Consider the following 21,591-nt stretch of genomic DNA (forward strand, 5'->3'; position numbering starts at 1 on the left):
TGCTCACCATCCTGGTAGCTCTTCTCTGAACTTGCTCCAGTTTTTCAACTTTTTTTTAAATGTGCTGCCCAGAATGGGACACAGTATTTCAGTTGAGGCCTGACCAAGGAGGAGTATAGGGGGATAATTATTTCACGTGATCTAGACTCTATGTTTCTCTTAATACATCCTTGAACGGTGTTTGCCATTTTTTCTGCTGCATCACACTGTTGACTCATGTACAGCCTGTGATCTACTAGTATACCCAAGTTTTTTCACATGTGCTGTTGCTTAGTTCTATTCCTCCCATTCTACAGATGTAATTTTTGTTTTTCTTGCCCAGATGTAGTATCTTGCATTTCTCCTTTTTAAATACCATTCTATTAGTCACTGCCCATTGTTCAAGCTTATCTAGATCCTTCTGAATCCTTTCTCTGTCTTTTCTAGAGTTAATCATCCTTCCTAGCTTTGCTTCATCTGCAAATTTCATCAGTTTACCTTCAGTTCCCTTATCTAGATAATTTATAAAAATGCTGAACAACACTGGGGCCAGGACAGAGCCTTGTGGTACCCCACTTGAAACACTCTTCCAATTGGATATGCAACCATTTATTACCACTCTTTGAGTACAATCACTGAGCCATTTATGAATCCACCTAACTATAGCCTTGTCAATCCCATACTTGGTCTTTTTTTCAGTAATGATAGTATGAGATATTTTATCAAATGCTTTGCTGAAGTCAAGATATAGTATATCTACCACATTTCCCTGATCCACCCAGTCAGTGATTCCATCATAGAAGGAAATTAGATTAATCTGGCATGACTTGTTTGCTACAAACCTATGCTGTCTCTGGTTAATTACTGTATTCATGTCCTGACCTCTTCCACGGCCTATATACCTAGAGTTCTAATCACTGATTTGCACATGTACTCATAATACTCTTATACTGTTATTTGGTCATTTTCTGTAAAAATAAACTTTGTAATGATCTTTTAGCATATTTTACCCTGGTTCTTTTTGTTACTCATTCTCTCAGAGTGGGGTTGTTTGGGTCATTGTTTTCATTTGAAGCCATTCTTAGGGCCTTTGTTATGGTTTTACATTCCTTGTCAAATTAGTTGTTAGGATTTTGTTTACTCAGCCACTTGTTGCTGCATCTTTTCAGGTCGGACATTTCTGCATTTAATTTTGTTGAGGTCCCTTAACATTAGGTGTATTCCTTTTGGGTTAAGTTCATACACGTTATTATGGAAGCGATGGAGCTTCTCCTTGATCTATGGTCTGTTGATGGCATTTGTATATTTTGAGGCCGACATCTTGGGCCATTTGAAGGATGGAGACACGCTAAAGAGGCCGGACTGCTGCAGAGTTTGTGATGGTGATTGTGACTATAAAGAATCCAATGTTTGTAGGGTCCATATCTGTGATAACATATTCTATCACGCTGCGCCCACGTGGGAGTTTAGGGTGTTTCTTCCCAATGACTCCGTTTGTGCAGCCATTTAAAATAAAAAGTTTGAGGTTTTGACATAGGTTCCACAGTGCTCTGCCACTTTTATTGACTGTGCAGTCATAGTTGTTTCTCTCAGTGTGTATTGGGTTGTCACAGTCAGTATCTGTTCCGAATATATAGATGATTCCATCAGTGGTCAGATAGTCTCTTTCCCTTCCCATTCTTGAATGGAGGTCTCCAATAAGAATGTTGTTCAGAGTCTGGAAATGGGCAAATTCACTCTGTAGGGTCTCAAAGCTGTCTGGCTTGAAGTTTGGAGTCTCCGGAGGAGCTACATATGCTGCATAAAAGTAGATGTCAGTCCAAGAGGTTAGGACTGAGCGGCTTATTCTTACCCAGATGTAGCTGTCTCTTCTCTTCACTGCTCTGATATCTTCATGAAGCTCTTCCTTATACCAGACTAATATTCCTCCTGAGCTCCGGCCCTGTTTAGGGCTTTTGTTTTCTAGTGCAGGGACAGTGTTTCCTGTATCTGGTGGGAACAGGGGATTCATTATCTGCTTTAGTCCACGTCTTCAGGAGAATCTGTATATCAATATTTTTCTGTTTTTCAGTCTTTGATTGAGGTCTGGGACATCTGCCTTACGTAAAAATGTGTTCAGACCCTTGATGTTCTAGCTACTGATAATCAGAGGTGACATTGTGTGGCTTTATATCTTGTAATGCCATGCATAGGACAACTTGGATTGCTTACTATGGTGACTATGTTACAGGCAATTGGTCCATTTGCATGAGTGTTTTCCACTCAGATGAGCACTGCCACTGCTCTGCTTTTCTCTGTGTGGGGCGGGTGATGTCTTCCATGGTTTGTGTCTTTCATGGCCTAATTTTGGGTTCAGGTTGCAGTTTCCAGTTTGCTGAGCATATTCTGTTTTAGGTCTATCTTTTGTCATTGCTCTTTCTACAGATTTTTGATTTGTGTGGGTTTTATGTCTCAGGACTCTGTTGAACACTAGGTCTTTGAGTTATTTGTCAAGTAGGCTGACTCCTTGGTGGTTTAGCTGTTTATCATCATACAGATCAGGAGGTTTATGACAGGATGTTGTGCCCTAGCACATTGACCGACAGCCATTGCTGCTCTGATATGCTCCAGAAAAGTCTGTCAGCCACTCTCCATATACTGAGCAGTGACTGTGGCTGCATTGGCATACCTGTATGCCTAAAAGTTGGAGGCTTTCAGCGCGATGGCCACACAGCTTTAAAACGCTATTAACTTTCAGTTTATCCCCACATATTTTAATAGCATTCACGACAGTTTCCCTTTACACCTGATGAGGCTGGTATGCTCAGTTTGAAAATTCATGCCAGTTTGAAAATCCATGTCAACCCGCCCAGCCGGTCTAACAGCTGAAGCTTGTGATGAGCATTGTGAGATCTGGGCAGCAGCAGGGAGGAGGGGCACTGCAAAACTGTCAACTTAGGTGAGAATTCTGGCACATTTAGCTTAGTCCTTTATTGGTATTATTTATTTATTTACTTATTTATTTTTGCATGGAACATTTTAATATCATTTATTAGATTATAGAAAATTTCACACTCTAAATGTGGACATTTGGGCTGTGCAAAACCCATAAAAAATGTAATGGTATTTCCAACTGAAGAATCCAATATAATTACCGGTATCTATTTATGCATTTAATTATTTATTTATTTACTTTAATTAAACTTTATTAGGAAGATATTCAGAGATGCAAAAAGTAAATGTCAATGTGTATCCTAATTTTCAAGAAAAAGAAAATACCATATGATAGCAAAAGATAAAAGCAGCATTGTTCAATGAAAAGAGAAAATGCAGAAAACAAATATCAAAAATCTAAACAAAAATCTAAGTATAAACAATTTGTGAATAAAGATAACTACCCAGAACTTACCAACTGTCCCTGAAGTAATAATCTGAAGAAGCAACACAGCCCAATCTGCAGTCCATTGTGTGCTTCTCTGCACCGCGTCAAACATGCCCCCAACCTTTGGCCAAGAAAAGCAGAATATATTGTAAATGAGGACCAGATGCATGATTTTATTAACATGATACAAGTATCCTTGATGTCCAGAGTGTTCCTGAAATCTTATACAGCATTTGATAAGAAAATGGTATTTCTTTTTCTAATCTTTCTTGTAATCGCTTTTATATTAAATACAACTGTATGTTACCTAGATTTCCACACAGGGGGTCATTTACTTATTATGGATTCTCTAGAGTCAGTAAGAAATGGCACTTCCTGTGTCTGCATTTAGTTATGTTATTATGAATATCTCAATAGTTGTACTGCTCTAGGGCCTTGACCGGAAGGGGCACTATACATGTAATACATAGTTTGAAGACCACCTGGAAACCATAGGCAGAGACAAGACTAATCTGGCCCTGCCATCGGCCAACTTCTTGCTGCACCTCTTCACTTGATTGACAGGTCTCTCCTTATGTACACACATGAGTCAACTATAGCAGTGGCAGTGTTGTGAGAAGGAAAAAATGATAATCAGTTCATCTCCCAGGGAGGACAATTCAGTGTGAAAACCGTTTGAATCCTGGTAGACCTTGTTTGGCCATGGTCTGGTGAATGGAATGTAGGAACACACCAGGCTGGTATCAAGGTCAAAAATGGAAGAGGGGTCAATGAGGACTGGGCTCCAGCACCAATGTCAGAATGGCAGAATGTTAAAACATAACTTTTAGGCCATGCTAATTATGCAAATTGTCTCTTCAGAGAGGAAGAGGACTGGAACTCTAGTGCCACCTATTGGAAGTAGCAATCCTAAAAGTCAATGTCGAGCTTTGTTACATGACTTAGGATAAAAGCCAAGCCAGAATCTCAATTTGCAGACACTTTGTTTTGGGGTACTGCCCCTCGTCAGTGCAAAGTGTGAGATCTGGTTTGGCTGTGAGATAGGCGTCTGACCGATATCCAAGAAGTATTATTTCTCCTTGCGGAGAATGACCTGCTAAGCATGTCGAGATGAGGAGACTTAAAGCTGCAATGCTCCTTAGGCCATGTGCACACAGAGTAATTGATGAGTTTTTTACACCAGTATTTGTAAACAAAACCAGGAGTGGAAGGGTCAGAGGAAAAGCATAGTAGAAACATTTGCACCACCATTTTTCACCCACTCCTGGTTTTGGCTTACAAATACGTAAGTAAAAAACTCACCAAATACTGAATGTGTTAATGTGGCCTTATTATGTAAATAAAAACATGGTGTGAAAAGCAAATAGATAAAAAAAGATTAAGGATCAAAACTATTAATTAGGCCATGTTCCTTCGTTATGTATTTGGTCAGTATTTTACATCAGTATTTATAAGCCAAACCCAAGAAGGGGTGAAAAATGCCAAAGTGGTGACGTGTTTCTATTATGCTTACAAATACAGAGATAAAATACTGACCAATTACTGAATGAGTGAACGTAGCCTAATGGTTGCCAACCCGAAACGTGTAAGCTTATGGATAATTTTTTATTTTTTTGCTTGGTCTCACATTTTTAATTGCACAGAAACAGTTATGTTTTAACATTTTCCCATTGGTGCTAGAGCCAAGTCCTTAGGAACTCTTCTTCCAATGTTGGGAGAAGCCAGCTAGGGATGGCGCTGGACTAGTTACATCTGTGTCCATGGTCCCTGATTAGATCTTCAAACTATTTCTTCTTGAAAAGCTACCCCATTTTAGAGGAAAGCATACCTGGCTAGAATCTTGCATCCTGGCTCTGGTTTATGGTGCCCATTGTTTTGTCAATGAATAAGGGTCCCATTAAATCTTAATGGATCTCCACTGAACAGCCGTGCAGCTCCAATGGAGTCCCTCTGCCTGTTCTGTGGCACAGTGGTGATGATGCGTATCCAATGAAGTCATTGTGCGCCACTCGTCAGGACACCAGAAGGGGAGCTGCTCCTACAGGGGGTTATGAGAGGTAAGTATGAAAAACTTTTTTTTCAATAACGTGAGTTAAATAGGTTTGGGGGGTAGCAAATGATGATGAATTAAGAGTGTGGGATGGGGACAGTGAATGATGATGTAATGAAGGGAGCACAAATAATGATGAATTGAGGATTTGGGAAGGGTGACAGTGAATGATGATGTATTGAGGTGGGGAAGCACAAACAATGATGAATTGAGGGTGAGGTCACCACTGGTCACCGAAGCTGAGCTCGCAGCAGCTCATTCAAACAGTGGTTCTCTGTCTGGACGGTCGTGTCTTGGCACCGTTGAGGTTGAAAACTACTGTATTTATCCACAAATATGGATTATGAAGTGGGACAGAAGGACAGACAGGTAAGGGATATGGTTGTTTTTTCATTTTTGTTTTATTACAGGTGACAAGGGATTCGATGAAATGGGCATTAGGTGAGTATAACTGTGCTTGGTATTTTTAAATAAAAATGGAAAAGTGTGTTTTGTTTTTATTTTAAATAAAATACTTTATAATTGCTGTGTTTATTTACCTTACAACTATAGGGTTAGTAATGCATAGGTGTATAAGCTTCTCCATTACTAAGCCATGGGCTTGATGTCATTGGACAATACAAAGGTTACATTAAGCCCACAAATATGAACCCAACTTGCCACCGCTACAAGGCAAGTGGGAAGAGCAGGGAAAAGTGCCAGAATTGGTGCAACTAATAGATGCATTTTTTCTGGGTGGCTGCTGGCATGCGCCGGTTAACTAAGCCCTGGAACACAGCAAAATACTTCCGGGGCTTAGTTAACCGGCGCATGTGCAGTCAAGCTTTTTGGCGTTGCCCACAGATGGGCAAAGCATACTGCGCGTGCGCTAGCCAAGAATGCTTAGCGCACACGCAACAAATGGCGGAGACCTACTCCTATTCCTCAAAAAACTGCGGACGGCGGCCAAGGATGGGGAGGTGGCACACATCGGGAACACCGCCCATCAGACCGGACCGACCTCGTTTTCATCGCCTGCCAAAAGTAGGTGACAGATTCCCTTTAACTAAAGTAAAAAAGGAAAATACATAACAATGTTGCATTTCACTTCCAGGCTAATTTGCATAATATCTCAGTGCTGACATATAGGATTACTACGAAACTGAGATTACTTTCAGTAGTAAAATTGACAGGTTCCCTTGGAACATATACAGTTGGGAAAATAAGTATTTGAAACACTGCTGATTTTGCAAGTTTCCCCACCTACAAAGAATGGAGAGGTCTATAAACTTTATCGTAGATACACTTCAACTGTGAGAGACAGAATCTTAAAAAAAATCCAGAAAATCACATTGTATGATTTTTACTTAAGTAATTTTTTTTATTATTATTACATGAAATAAGTATTTGATACAATAGACAAACAGAACTTAATATTATGTAAGGAAACCTTTGTTTGCAAATTATAGAGGTCAGACATTTCCTGTAGTTCTTGACCAAGTCTCAACACACAGCAGCAGGGATTTTGTCCCAGTACTCCATACAGATCTTCTCCAGATCATTCAGATATCGGATCACAGGGCAACATTGGGTTTCAGATCCCTCCAAAGATTTTCTATTGGGTTCTGGTCTGGAGTCGGACTTGGTCATTCCAGGACCTTGCAATGCTTCTTACAAGGCCACTCCTTAGTTGCCCTGGTTGTGTCTTTTGGGTAATTGTCATGCTGGAAAACGCAGCCACAATCCCCATCTTCAATCCTCTTACTGAGGGAAGGAGGTTGCTGGTCAAAATCTCACGATACATGACCCCATCCATCCTCTCTTCAATACGGTGCAATATTGATCAGATTAGTGGGATTGCTGATCAAAAAAAGGGGGCTGCCTACTGGGAAATGTAGTCTAAAAGTACAGAAAATACCTTGAGGCACAAATTAGATGCTCATAAGTGAAAAAAATTCATTATTTAATCTTTTATCAGCTGGACTTAAAATATTCAATGAAACAGAACCAACGTTTCGGTCTAATAGTGCCCTAGACCGCTGGCCACATATATCTCCTGGTGACTCAGCTTTTCACCTTTCAATCTCTCTCACTAAGATAACTGTCAACAAGGCCTATTGGTTTCTGTCTCATTGAATATTTTTTCAGTCCAGCGGATAAAAGATTAAATAATTCATTTTTTAATTTTTTTGCACTTATGAGCATCTAATTTGTGCCTCAAAGTTTTTCTATACTATTCAATACGGTGTAATCGTCCTGTCCCCTTTGCAGAAATGCACCCCCAAAGTATGATGTTTCCCCACCATGGTTCATGGTTGGGTCAGTGTTCTTGGGTTGTACTCATCCTTCTTCCTCCAAACACGGCGAGTGGAGTTGTTATCAAAGAATTCTATTTTGGGCTCATGTGGCCACATGACCTTCTTCTATGCCTCCTCTAGATCATCCAGATGGTCACTGGCAAACTTGAAACAGGTCTGGACATGTTCTGGCGTGAGTAGGAGGACCTTGCGTGCCCTGCAGGATTTTAATCCATGTCGGTGCAGTATGTTACTAACGGTAATGTTTGAGACTGTGGTCCCAGCTCTCTTCAGGTCATTGACCAGCTCATCCCGTGTGTTTTGGGGCTGATTCCTGACCATTCTCAGAATCATCCTTACCCCACGAGACGAGATCTTGCATGGAGCCCCAGACTGAGGAAGATTGACAGTCATCTTGTGTGTCTTCCATTTTCTAATAATTGCACCAACAGTTGTTGCCTTCTCACCAAGCTGCTTGCAGGTCTGTAAGAGCCAGAAATATTGCTGGTTGGTAGGTGATCAAATACTTATTTCAGGCAGTAAAGCAAAATTTAATTATGTGAAAATAATAAAATGTGATTTTCTGTTTTTTTATTTTTATATTCTGTCTCTCACAGTTGAAGTGTACCTACAATAAAAATTAAAGACCTCTCCATTCTTTTGTAGATGGGAAAACTTAAGCATAGTCTTGTCTTTAACTTTTCAAGTGTGCTCACCCTCCTGGAAAGGTTTTACAGTTATGATTAGCTTTCCATGATATGAGCTGCTGATAGAGGAGAAGACTTTATCTAAACAAGGATTGTCTCTGCATTGAGCCATGTTATACAATGAGGATCCTTCTAATTATTTTCTTGTACTGTACTCATAAACTATAAATAATTGTATCATATAAGTAGAAATGCCTAAATTAGCTTTGACTATGACTGAAAATATTAACAAGGCAAACTGAGCTGGATCTCCATATCTAATGTATGTCCCAACTTCTCACTATACCTACTATTATTTTTATAACTAGTGAAGAAATACTTGCTTTATTACGTTATCTAGGGAGCTTTGATAGAATGGTGATCAGATTGATGCAGAGGAAACAACTGGTGCCTGCTTTTTATGGAATGTTTTAATGTTACTTTATTATGCTGGGCTGGATTGTATTAAAACATCACCATCTACTGGGTGACCTGTAAAATGCACAGTAACTTATTTCCAACCTCTAGAAAACATCAGGCATAATATTTTAGATTTTACAAATTATTTCACAGCGACAATTAAAGTCCTCAAATATGCTGTTCCTACCAAAAGAAATTATGTTTAAAGTAAACCCAAGTATCACTCATAACTTGACAATCATTTGGTTGATTTGTTACCTGCTTCTATGCAAGGTAAAGACATTTATCGTAAGCAGTCATTTTGGCTGAAAGAGAGTCAGTGATTTAACTAGAGTCCGATGGGCCCCGGTGTAATTTATACCTGGGCACTACACACCACCGCCTAACCGTTCCATCCCGCATGTTGATGAGATGTATGGGCCCTTGTAGAATTCTAAATCCTATAAGGAAATTCAAGATGCCCCCATTTTGTAGTAATGTCCCCCCATCCTGGGTTCTTTCCTGGTAGAACCATCCTAGTAGAAATGTCTCCAATCCTGGTAACTGTGTCTATTATCCTGGCCCCAGCCTGTTATATATGTTCCACATCTTGGTATATATGTTCTGCATCCTGGTATACACTACATGTGCTTCTCATTAAATTAGAATATCATTAAAAAGTTAATTTCCTTCAGTTCTTCAATACAAAAAGTGAAACTCATATTATATAGAGTCATTGCAGAGTGATCTGTTTCACGTGCTTATTTCTGTTAATGTTGATGATTATGGCTTACAGCCAATGAAAACCCAAAAGTCATTATGTCACTAAATTAGAATACTTTATAGCACCAGCTTGAAAAATTATTTTAAAATCCGAAATGTTGGCCTACTGAAATGTATATTCAGTAAATGCACTCAATACTTGGTCGGGGCTCCTTTTGCATCAATTACTGCATCAATGCGGCATGGCATGAAGGCCATCAGCCTGTGGCACTGCTGAGGTGTTATGGAAGCCCAGGTTGCTTTCAGCTCATCTGCATTGCTGGGTCTGGTGTCTTTCATCTTCCGCTTGACAATACCTCATAGATTCTCTATGGGGTTAAGGTCAGGTGAGTTTGCTGGCCAATCAAGCACAGTGATACTGTTGTTTGTAAACCAGGTATTGGTACTTTTGGCAGTGTGGACAGATGCCAAGTCCTGCTGGAGAATGAAATTTCCATCTCCAAAAAGCTTGCCAGCAGAGGGAAGCATGAAGTGCTCCAAAATTTCCAGGTAGACGGCTGTGCTGACTTTGGTCTTGATAAAACACAGTGGACCTACACCAGCAGATGACATGGCTCCCCAAACCATCACTGATTATGGAAACTTCACACTAGACCTCAAACAGCTTGAATTGTCTGTCTCTCTACTCTTCCTCCAGACTCTGGGACTAGGGATGAGCGAGTAGTGAAATACTCGAACTCGCTGTACTCGTTACGAGTAGCTCCTAATACTCGGGTACTCGTAACGAGTCCAATGTAAGTCTATGGGAAATGCGAGTAATCGGCTGTGTGTGTGCGGGGACTGTACCGGGCTGTGCGGAACTGTGCTGGGCTGTTCGGGGACTGTGCTGGGCTGTGTGAGGACTGTGTGAGGTCTGTGCAGGACTGTGCAGGGACTGTGCTGGGCTGTGCGGGGACTGTGTCGGGGCTGTGCGGGACTGTGCGGGGAATGTGCGGGGACTGTGCTGGCCTGTGCTGGGACTGTGCGGGACTGTGCCAGGCTGTGCGGGGACTGTGCGGGCTGTGCCGAATATTGTGAGGTGAGTAGTGAAATTTACTTGCTAAGATCCGAGTACCGAGAGTGCTGCATTACACGCCGAGTACCGAATCCTAACGAGTATACTTGCTCATCCCTATCTGGGACCTTGATTTCCAAATGTAATGCAAAATTTACTTTCATCTAAAAACAACACCTTGGACCACTGAGCAGCAATCCAGTTCTTTTTCTCCTTGTCCCAGGTAAGATGCTTCTGGCATTGCCTATTGGTCATGTGTGGATTGATACAAGGAATGCGACACATGTAGCCCATGTCCTGGATATGTCTGTGTGTGGTGACTCTTGAAGCAATGACTCCAGCAGCAGTCCACTCCTTGTGCATCTCCCCCAAAATTTTGAATGGCCATTTCTTAACAATCCTTTCAAGGCTGCGGTTATCCCAGTTGCTTGTGCACCTTTTTCTACCACACTTTTTCCTTACACCCACTCAATATTCCATTAATATGCTTGGATGCAGCACTGTATTAATAGCCAGCTTCTTTAGCAATGACCTTTTGTGGCTTACCCTCCTTGTGGAGTGTGTTAATGACTGCCTTCTGGACATCTGTCAAGTCAGCAGTCTTCCCCATGATTGTGGAGCCTTCTGAAACAGACTAAGGGACTTTTTTAAACACTTAGGAAGCGTTTGCCGTGTTTTTTGTCAATTATTATAATTTATTGAGATAATGACTTTAGGTAGGGTTTTCATTGGCTGCAAGCCATAATCCTCAACATGAACAGAAATAAACACTTGAAATAGATCACTCTGTTTGTAATGATTCTATATAATATACGAGTTTCACTTTTGTATTGAAGAATTGAAATAAACATTTTGAGTATATTCTAATTTTCTGAGAAGCACATTATATATATATATATATATATATATATATATATATACACATATATATATCCCCATACTGTATACATCCACTATTCTGCTGCTGTTCTTTAACCCCTTCACTACCAAGGGTGGTTTGCACGTTAACTACCGGGCCAATTTTTACAATTCTGACCACTGTACCTTTATGAGGTCATAACTCTGGAACGCTTTCATGGATCCTGGTGATTCTGACATTGTTTTCTCGTGACATATTGTACTTCATGTTCGTGGTAAAATTGCATTCAAATAACTTGCGTTTATTTGTGAAAAAAACGGAAATTTGGCGAAAATTTTGAAAATTTTGCAATTTTCCAACTTTGAATTTTTATGCCCTTAAATCACAGCGATACAGCACACAAAAAACTTAATACATAACATTTCCCACATGTTTACTTTACATCAGCAGAATTTTGCAACCAAAATTTTTTTTGCTAGGAAGTTATAAGGGTTAAAATTTGACCAGCGATTTCTCATTTTTGCAACACCATTTTATTTTTAGGGACCACTTCACATTTGAAGCCACTTTGAGGGGTCTATATGATAGAAAATACCCAAAAGTGACACCATTCTAAAAACTGCACCCCTCAAGGTGCTTAAAACCACATTCAAGAAGTTTATTAACCCTTTAGGTGCGTCACAGGAATTTTTTGAATATTAAAAAAAAAATGAACATTTAACTTTTTTTCACAAAAAAAATACTTCAGGTTCAATTTTCTTTATTTTACCAAGGGTAACAGGAGAAATTGGACTGCAAAAGTTATTGTGCAATTTGTCCTGACTACGCTGATACCTGATATGTGGGGGGGAACCACTGTTTCGGCGCATGGCAGAGCTCAGAATGGAAGGAGCGCCGTTTGACTTTTTCAATGCAAAATTGGCTGGAATTCAGATCGGACGCCATGTCACGTTTGGCGAGCCCCTGATGTACCTAAACAGTGGAAACCCCCCCAAGTGACCCCATTTTGGAAACTAGACCCCCCAAGGAACTTATCTAGATATGTGGTGAGAACTTTGAACCCACAAGGGCTTCACAGAAGTTTATAACGTACAGCGGTACAATTAAAAAATCATATTTTTTCCACAAAAATGATCTTTTCACCCACAATTTTTATTTTTCCAAGGGTAACAGGACCCTAAAAGTTTTTGTGCAATTTGTCCTGAGTACGCTGATACCCCATATGTGGGTGTAAATGACTATTTGGGCGCATAGCAGAGCTCGGAAGGGAAGCAGCGCCATTTGACGTTTTTGGCTAGAATTGAGATCGGACACCATGTCGCGATTGGAAAACCCCTGATGTACCAAAACAGTGGAAACCCCCCACAAATGACACCATTTTGAAATCTAGACCCCCCAAGGAACTTATCTAGATGTGTGGTGAGAACTTTGAACCCCCAAGGGCTTCACAGAAGTTTATAACGTACAGCAGTACAATTAAAAAATCATATTTTTTCCACAAAAATGATCTTTTCACCCTCAATTCTTATTTTTCCAAAAGTAACAGGACCCTAAAAGATATTGTGCAATTTATCCTGAGTACGCTGATACCCCACATGTGGGTGTAAACCACTATTTGGGCGTATGGCAGAGCTCGGAAGGGAAGCAGCGCCATTTGACGTTTTTGGCTGGAATTGAGATCGGACACCATGTCGCATTAGGAAAGCCCCTGATGTACCAAAACAGTAGAAACCCCCACAAATGACACCATTTTGGAAACTAGACCCCCCAAGGAACTTATCTAGATGTGTGGTGAGCACTTTGAACCCCCCAGTGCTTCACTGAAGTTTATAACGTCCGGGCGTGAAAATAAAAAAATCGTATTTTTTCCACAAACATGATCTTTTAGTCCCCATTTTTTTATTTTCCCAAGGGTAACAGGAGAAATTGGACCCCAAAAGTTGTTGTCCAATTTGTCCTGAGTACGCTGATACCTCATATGTGGGAGAAAACTACTGTATGGGCACACGTCGGGGCTCGGAAGGGAAGTAGTGACGTTTTGGAATGCAGACTTTGATGGAATGGTCTGCGGGTGTCATGTTGCGTTTGGAGAGCCCCTGATGTACCTAAACAGTGGAAACCCCCCACAAGTGACCCCATTTTGGAAACTAGACCCCCTAATGAACTTATCTAGATGTGTGGTGAGCACTTTGAACCCCCCCAGTGCTTCACAGAAGTTTATAACGACCGGGCGTGAAAATAAAAAAATCGTATTTTTTCCACAAACATGATCTTTTAGTCCCCATTTTTTTATTTTCCCAAGGGTAACAGGAGAAATTGGACCCCAAAAGTTGTTGTCCAATTTGTCCTGAGTACGCTGATACCTCATATGTGGGAGAAAACTACTGTATGGGCACACGTCGGGGCTCGGAAGGGAAGTAGTGACGTTTTGGAATGCAGACTTTGATGGAATGGTCTGCGGGTGTCATGTTGCGTTTGGAGAGCCCCTGATGTACCTAAACAGTGGAAACCCCCCACAAGTGACCCCATTTTGGAAACTAGACCCCCTAGTGAACTTATCTAGATGTGTGGTGAGCACTTTGAACCCCCCAGTGCTTCACAGAAGTTTATAACGACCGGGCGTGAAAATAAAAATATCGTATTTTTTCAACAAACATCATCTTTTAGTCCCCATTTTTTTTATTTTCCCAAGGGTAACAGGAGAAATTGGACCCCAAAAGTTGTTGTCCAATTTGTCCTGAGTACGCTGATATCTCATATGTGGGAGAAAACTACTGTATGGGCACACGTCGGGGCTCGGAAGGGAAGTAGTGACGTTTTGGAATGCAGACTTTGATGGATTGGTATGCGGGTGTCATGTGCGTTTGGAGAGCCCCTGATGTACCTAAACTATTGAAACTCCCCACAAGTGACCCCATTTTGGAAACTAGACCCCCCACGGAGCTTATCTAGATGTGTGGAGAGCACTTTGAACCCCCAAGTGCTTCACAGAAGTTTATAACGCCTGGGCGTGAAAATAAAAAAAACATTTTTTTCCGCAAAATTATATTTTTGCCCCCAGTTTTTTATTTTCCTAAGGGTAACAGGAGAAATTGGACCCCAAAAGTTGTTTTGTAATTTGTCCTGAGTAGGCTGATACCCTACATGTGGGGGTAAAACACTGTTTGGGCACATGGCAGAGCTTGGAAGGGAAGGAGCACCATTTGACTTTTTCAACGCAGAATTGGCTGGAATTGAGATCAGATGCCATGTTGCCTTTGGAGAGCACCTGATGTGCCCAAACAGTGGAAACCCCCAATTATAACTCCAACCCTAACCTCAACACACCCCTAACCCTAATCTGAGCCCTAGCCCTAACCCTATCCCTAACCCTAACCCTAGCCCTAACCCTAGCCTTAACCCTAGCCTTAACCCTAGCCTTAACCCTAGCCTTAACCCTAGCCCTAACCCTAGCCCTAACCCTAGCCCTAACCCTAGCCCTAACCCTACCCCTAGCGGGAAAATGGAAATAAATACATTTTCTTTTAGTTTTATTATTTTTCTCTAACTAAGGGGGTGATAACGGGGGGTTTGATTTACGATTTATGGCGGTTTTTATGTTTGGCGGCTGTCGCACGCTAAAAGACGCTTTTTATTGTAAAAATAGTTTTTGCATCACCACATATTGTGAGCTATAATTTTTCCATATTTTGACCCACCGAGTCATGTGAGGTCTTATTTTTTGCGGGACGAGTTGACGTTTTTATTGGTACCATTTTCGGGCACGTGACATTTTTTGATCGCTTTTTATTCCGATTTTTGGGATGCAGAATGAACAAAAACCAGCTTTTCATGAATTTCTTTTGGGGGGTGCGTTTACACCGTTCCGCGTGCGGTAAAATTGATAATGCGTTTTTATTCTTCGGGTCAGTACGGTTACAGCGATACCTCATTTAGGTCGTTTTTTTATGTTTTGTCGGTTTTTTGCAATGAAAACAATTTTATATAAAAAATAATTATTTTTGTATCGCTTTATTCTGCGAGCTATAACTTTTTTATTTTTTTGCGGATGATGCTGTATGGTGGCTCGTTTTTTGCGGGACAAGATGACGTTTTCAGCGGTACCATGGATATTTATATGCGTCTTTTTGATCGCGCGTTATTGCACTTTTTGTTCGGTGGTATGATAATAAATCATTATTTTTTGCTTCGTTTTTTATTTTTATTTTTTAAGGGGTTCGATAAAGGGGTTAACTAATGGGACAGTTTTATAGGGCAGGTCATTACGGACGCGGCGATACCAAATATGTGTACTTTTATTGTTTTGGTTTTTTTTTATTTTCAAAAAATGGATTTATTGGGGAATATTTTTTTTTTTTAACTAATTTATTTAGCGATTTTTTTAAAATTATTTTTAACACTTTTTTTTTTTTTTTTTTTACTTTATTACCTTGTCCCAGGTGGGACATCACTGTCCTGTGACAGATCGCTGATCTGTCACATCACAGATCACTGTGACAGATCAGCGATCTGTCACAGGCACTGCTGCAGACTTCCTCATGCCTGCGCTTTGCAGGCACTGAGGAAGCCAGCTTCCTCAGGCCCCCGAAGGCCCCCGTCGCCATCTTGGATTCGGGGGCCTGGAGGAAGGGAGTCCCCCGCAGCAGCGCTGCACATTGCGCTGCCGTGGGGGGCTCAGGGAAGCACGGAGGGAGCCCCCTCCCTGCCGATGCTTCCCTTTAACCCCCGGTACACCGCGATCGCGTTTGATCGCGGTGTGCAAGGGGTTAACGTGTCGGGGGCGGTCCGTGACCGCCCCTGACACATTGTGCCGGGTGTCAGCTATGATAATTAGCTGACACTCGGCCGCGATCAGCGGCGCTCACCACGTGGGCGCCGCTGATCGCGATGACGTAATATTCCGTCCATGGTAATTAGGTCCATGGTCACATGGACGGAATATTACGTTAATTGTAGGTAAGGGGTTAATGCATAGAAAGAAAATAAATGAAATACTCACCTCCGCTTCCCTTCCGCACTGCGTCGTCTGAAGCTGGCAGCTGATTTCAGCGTGCAAGCAACACCACTGTACAAGGTATGATAATCCATAAGGTGTCATAACTACATGGCATTATGGGGAAGCCCATGCAGCAACACAAAATAATGTTTGCCAGCTCTATGAGGCTTCAGCAGTGTGTGAAATGGTGCCAGGCTAGGTTTTTTCATTTTGCAAATCACAAATTGAATCTCAGAATGTTTGAATTCATATGAATCCCCGAAATTCAGAATATTCGACTCAACTTGATCCTCCGCGGATCAATCCACTCATTTCTAACAACTTGACAAAGAGAATGGCTATGGGAATACATTAAAATACTCAGAGGTTTGTGATCTCTTAATCACAGCCAGGAGAGTTTACTATCAGTTCCATTACCACAATAGACTGAAAAATATACAAATATAGTTATCATATACGGATGTCTATTATGTATCCAGACAATTTTATTACTTATTGGAATAATGTTATAGTAGCATCATTACGTCTTAGTACAACACAAGGTAATTAACCCCTTCCTGACATCCGACGTACTATCCCGTCCATGGGACCCGGGCCCCTATGCCCATGGACGGGATATTACGTCTACCGCGATCAGCGGCGCCCACGTGGTGAGCCCCGCTGATCGCGGCCGGGTGTCAGCTGATTATCACAGCTGACACCCGGCACAATGTGTCAGGGGCAGTCACAGACCGCCCCCGACACGTTAACCCCTTGCACACCGCGATCAAACACGATCGCGGTGTACCGGGAGTTAAAGGGAAGCATTGACAGGGAGGGGCTCCCTCCGTGCTTCCCTGAGCCCCCCACGGCAGCGCAATGTGCAGCGCTGCTGCGGGGGGCTCCTTTCCTCCAGGCCCCCGAATCCAAGATGGCGACGGGGGCCTTCGGGGGCCTGCAGGAAGCTGGCTTCCTCAGTGCCTGCAAAGCGCAGGCAAGAGGAAGTCTTCTTCAATGCCTGTGACAGATTGCTGATCTGTCACAGTGATCTGTGATGTGACAGATCAGCGATCTGTCACAGGACAGTGATGTCCCACCTGGGACTATGTAATAAAGTAAAAAAAAAATAAAAAAAAAGTGTAAAAATAATTTTAAAAAAATCGCCAAATAAATTAGTAAAAAAAAAAAAAATATTCCCCAATAAATTCATTTTTTGAAAATAAAAAAAAAACAAAACAATAAAAGTACACATATTAGGTATCACCGCATCCGTAACGACCCGCCCTATAAAACTGTCCCATCAGTTAACCCCTTTAGCGAATCCCTTAAAAAATAAAAATAAAAAACGAAGCAAAAAATAATGATTTATTATCATACCGCCAAACAAAAAGTGCAATAACGCGCGATCAAAAAGACGCATATAAATATCCATGGTACCGCTGAAAATGTTATCTTGTCCCGCAAAAAACAAGCCACCATACAGCATCATCAGCAAAAAAATAAAGTTATAGCTCGCAGAATAAAGCGATGCAAAAATAATTATTTTTTATATAAAATAGTTTTCATTGCATAAAACCGACAAAACATAAAAAAACGACCTAAATGAGGTATCGCTGTAATCGTACTGACCTGAAGAATAAAACCGCTTCATCAATTTTACCGCACATGGAACAGTGTAAACGCACCCCCCAAAAGAAATTCATGAAACGCTGGTTTTTGTTCATTCTGCGTCCCAAAAATCGGAATAAAAAGCGATAAAAAAATGTCATGTGCCCGAAAATGGTACCAATAAAAACGTCAACTCGTCCCGCAAAAAATAAGACCTCACATGACTCGGCGAGTCAAAATATGGAAAAATTATAGCTCTCAATATGTGGTGATGCAAAAGCTATTTTTACAATAAAAAGCGTCTTTTAGCGTGCGACAGCTGCCAAAAATAAAAACCGCCATAAATAGTAAATCAAACCCCCCGTTATCACCCCCTTAGTTAGGGGAAAAATAATAAAATTAAAAAAATGTATTTATTTCCATTTTTCCGTTAGGGCTAGGGCTAGGGCTAGGGTTAGGGCTGAGATTAGGGTTAGGGGTGTGTTGGGGTTCGGGTTGGAGTTAGAATTGGGGGTTTCCACTGTTTGGGCACATCAGGGGCTCTCCAAATGCAACATTGCATCTGATCTCAATTCCAGCCAATTCTGAGTTGAAAAGATAAGTTCCTTAGGGGGTCTAGTTTTCAAAATGGGGTCATTTGTGGGGGGTTTCCACTGTTTAGGTACATTAGGGGCTCTCCAAAGGCAACATGACACCCGCAGACCATTCCATCAAAGTCTGCATTCCAAAACGTCACTTGTTATGAATGAGTCACGGTAGGAGGCAAAAGCAGAAATACAAGCTAAGTCCAGAAAACCAGAGAAGTTGGCAACTATCAGATTGCAGACCCCTGAACCTATCAACACAACTAGCAGTAGCCATGGGGGGTTCCTACGATGCCCTAGACCCCTCGATCACAGCCGGAGAAATACATAGGCCTAAAGAAAGAAAGGGGAAATCTAAACTGCCCCAGAGCAGACCCCAAAGCAATAGGCAGCCCCCAACATATAATGACGGTGAAGCAAGATGAAAATACTAACACAGACAGAAAGATAGACTGAGCAAAGACGGGGCCCCAAAACTACCTAGATAGGAAAGGACAGGAAGGCTGCTGTCTGCAATCTGCCAAAACCCTATCAAAGAAATAAGCCAACCAGCTGATATGAAAAAGGCCCTGAAGCACCTAGGCTTCAAAAACTGAATCAGCACTCAGGTATTTTCAGAGGACAGAGCTAAATGAATTCAGCACACCTCAGCAGGGAATGGCAGAAATCCAGAAAAACAAAGTCAAAGCACAAAAGCAAAAGGCCGAGCAGCAAACTTAGCTTTGGAGGAGCAGGAATTCAGACTGGTCTCCAAGGATCCCACAGAGAAATCACCCGCAGGGCAGAAGGGCGTCGGCAGCCTTATATCCAGTCCGTAACTCCACTCAGCCAGTCCTTATCATCAGCCTCAGGTGTTTGACAATCAGGCTCACTACCTTTCTTTACCAGAAGAGGGAGTTCCTTGGGCCTCAGTAATGAAGGGGAAAATGAACTCACAACAGTACCTCCCCCTTGAGGAGGGGTCACCGAACCCTCAACTACGCCACCAGGGCGATCAGGGTGAGCCCGATGAAAGGCACGCACCAATCGTTTGGCATGAATATCAGAGGCAGAGACCCAGGAATTATCCTCCTGACCATAACCCTTCCAATTAACCAAATACTGGAGTCTCCGTCTAGCCAGACGGGAATCCAGTACTTTCTCTACCTCATACTCCATGTTACCTTCAACCAATACAGGGTCTGGAGGTGCCACCCCCGGAACAACAGGTTCAACAAACCTCTTCAACAAAGATTTATGGAACACATTATGGATTTTAAATGTGACAGGAAGAGCCAAACGAAAAGAGACCGGATTAATAATCTCCACAATCTTGTAAGGTCCAATAAATCTAGGCTTAAACTTAGGAGAAGCCACCTTCAAAGCAATATTTTTTGATGATAACCACACCATATCACCAACCTTAAACTGGGGACCAATGGTCCTATGTCGGTTGGAAAACCGCTGGGCCTTCTCCTGGGAGAGAGATAACTTATCCACCACTTGGTCCCAGATCTGGTGCATTCTCTCCACCACAGTGTCAACACCTGGGAAGGCAGAGGGCTCCTCTGTCAGATACAATGTTGTCAGGAATACCGTGCAAACGAACCACCTGTTGTAAAAACAGGGGCACCAACTCAGAGGAAGACGGCAACTTAGGGAGTGGTACAAGATGAACCATCTTAGAGAACCTATCACAAATCACCCAAATAACAGTCATCCTCTGAGAGACAGGCATATCAGAGATTAAATCCATTGAAATATGGGTCCATGGCCTCTTGGGGACAGGCAAAGGCATCAACAACCCACTAGAGCGAGAACACGATTTAGACCGGGAGCACGTCCCGACATCACGAGACAAGGAGGGCCACCAAAAAAAATGACTCACCAGATCTCCAGTACCAAAAATACTTGGATGAACAGCCAAAGCAGAGCAATGAACTTCAGACATCACTCTCTTCTTCCACTGGTCAGGAACATACAACTTTCCACTGGGACAACGCTCAGGTTTGTCCTCCTGGAACTCTTCCAGGGCACGTCTCAAATCGGGCGAGATGGCAGAAAGAACTACCCCTTCGCCTAAGATGGTAGCAGGCTTGGTCACCACAGGAGAATCAGCAAGGAAGCTCCTAGAGAGGGCGTCTGCCTTGACATTCTTTGTTCCAGGAAGAAAAGAAACCACAAAATCAAAACGTGTAAAAAACAAGGCCCACCTAGCCTGTCTAGGGTTCAAGCGCTTAGCCGACTTTAGGTAAATCAAATTCTTGTGGTCAGTGAGGACCACGACTTGATGCTTAGCTCCCTCCAACCAATGTCTCCACTCCTTAAATGCCCATTTCATGGCCAACAGTTCCCTATTCCCCACATCATAGTTACGCTCAGATGGAGAGAACTTTCGTGAAAAGAAAGCACAGGGATTCATTTTAGATGTTACAGGATCCTTTTGGGACAAAACAGCTCCTGCACCAATCTCGGAAGCATCCACCTCTACCTGGAATGGAAGTGAGACATCAGGTTGCCGCAAAACCGGGGCGGAGGTGAATCTTCGCTTCAACTCCTGAAAGGAAGAAACAGCCTCCGGAGACCAATTTAACACATCAGCACCCTTTTTAGTCAAATCAGTCAATGGCTTGGCAATACTAGAAAATTTTGCTATAAATTTCCGATAAAAATTAGCAAAACCCAAAAACTTCTGGAGGGCCTTCAAAGAAGTGGGCTGAACCCAATCATGAAAGGCCTGTACCTTGGCCGGGTCCATTTCAATAGTTGACGGGGACAAAATAAATCCCAAAAAAGAAATCCTCTGTACTCCAAAAAGGCATTTAGATCCCTTGACATACAGGGAATTCTCCCTCAAGATCCGGAACACAGTCCGAATATGTTCTACATGAGAATCCCAATCCTTGGAGAAGATCAAAATATCATCCAGATAGATAATCAAAAATTTATCGACAAAATCTCGGAAAATATCGTTCATGAAGCACTGGAAGACAGAAGGGGCATTAGTGAGCCCAAAAGGCATCACCAGGTACTCAAAATGTCCCTCCGGAGTATTAAA

General features: G+C 42.0%; 1 protein-coding gene across 1 annotated transcript in view; it reads right to left on the reverse strand.

The window, feature by feature from the left end:
• Positions 1-21,591, reverse strand: part of MED12L (mediator complex subunit 12L) — a 1,194,146-nt gene that overhangs the window by 173,771 nt on the left and 998,784 nt on the right. Inside the window, 2 exon segments of the mRNA XM_073579151.1 lie at positions 1,658-1,671; positions 3,368-3,461. Of these exon segments, the coding sequence (XP_073435252.1) occupies positions 1,658-1,671; positions 3,368-3,461 (108 nt within the window).

This window comes from Dendrobates tinctorius, unplaced genomic scaffold (assembly GCF_039654945.1).
Source record: "Dendrobates tinctorius isolate UK_male_01 unplaced genomic scaffold, ASM3965494v1 ptg000060l, whole genome shotgun sequence".
In the NCBI taxonomy this organism is placed as follows: domain Eukaryota; kingdom Metazoa; phylum Chordata; class Amphibia; order Anura; family Dendrobatidae; genus Dendrobates; species Dendrobates tinctorius.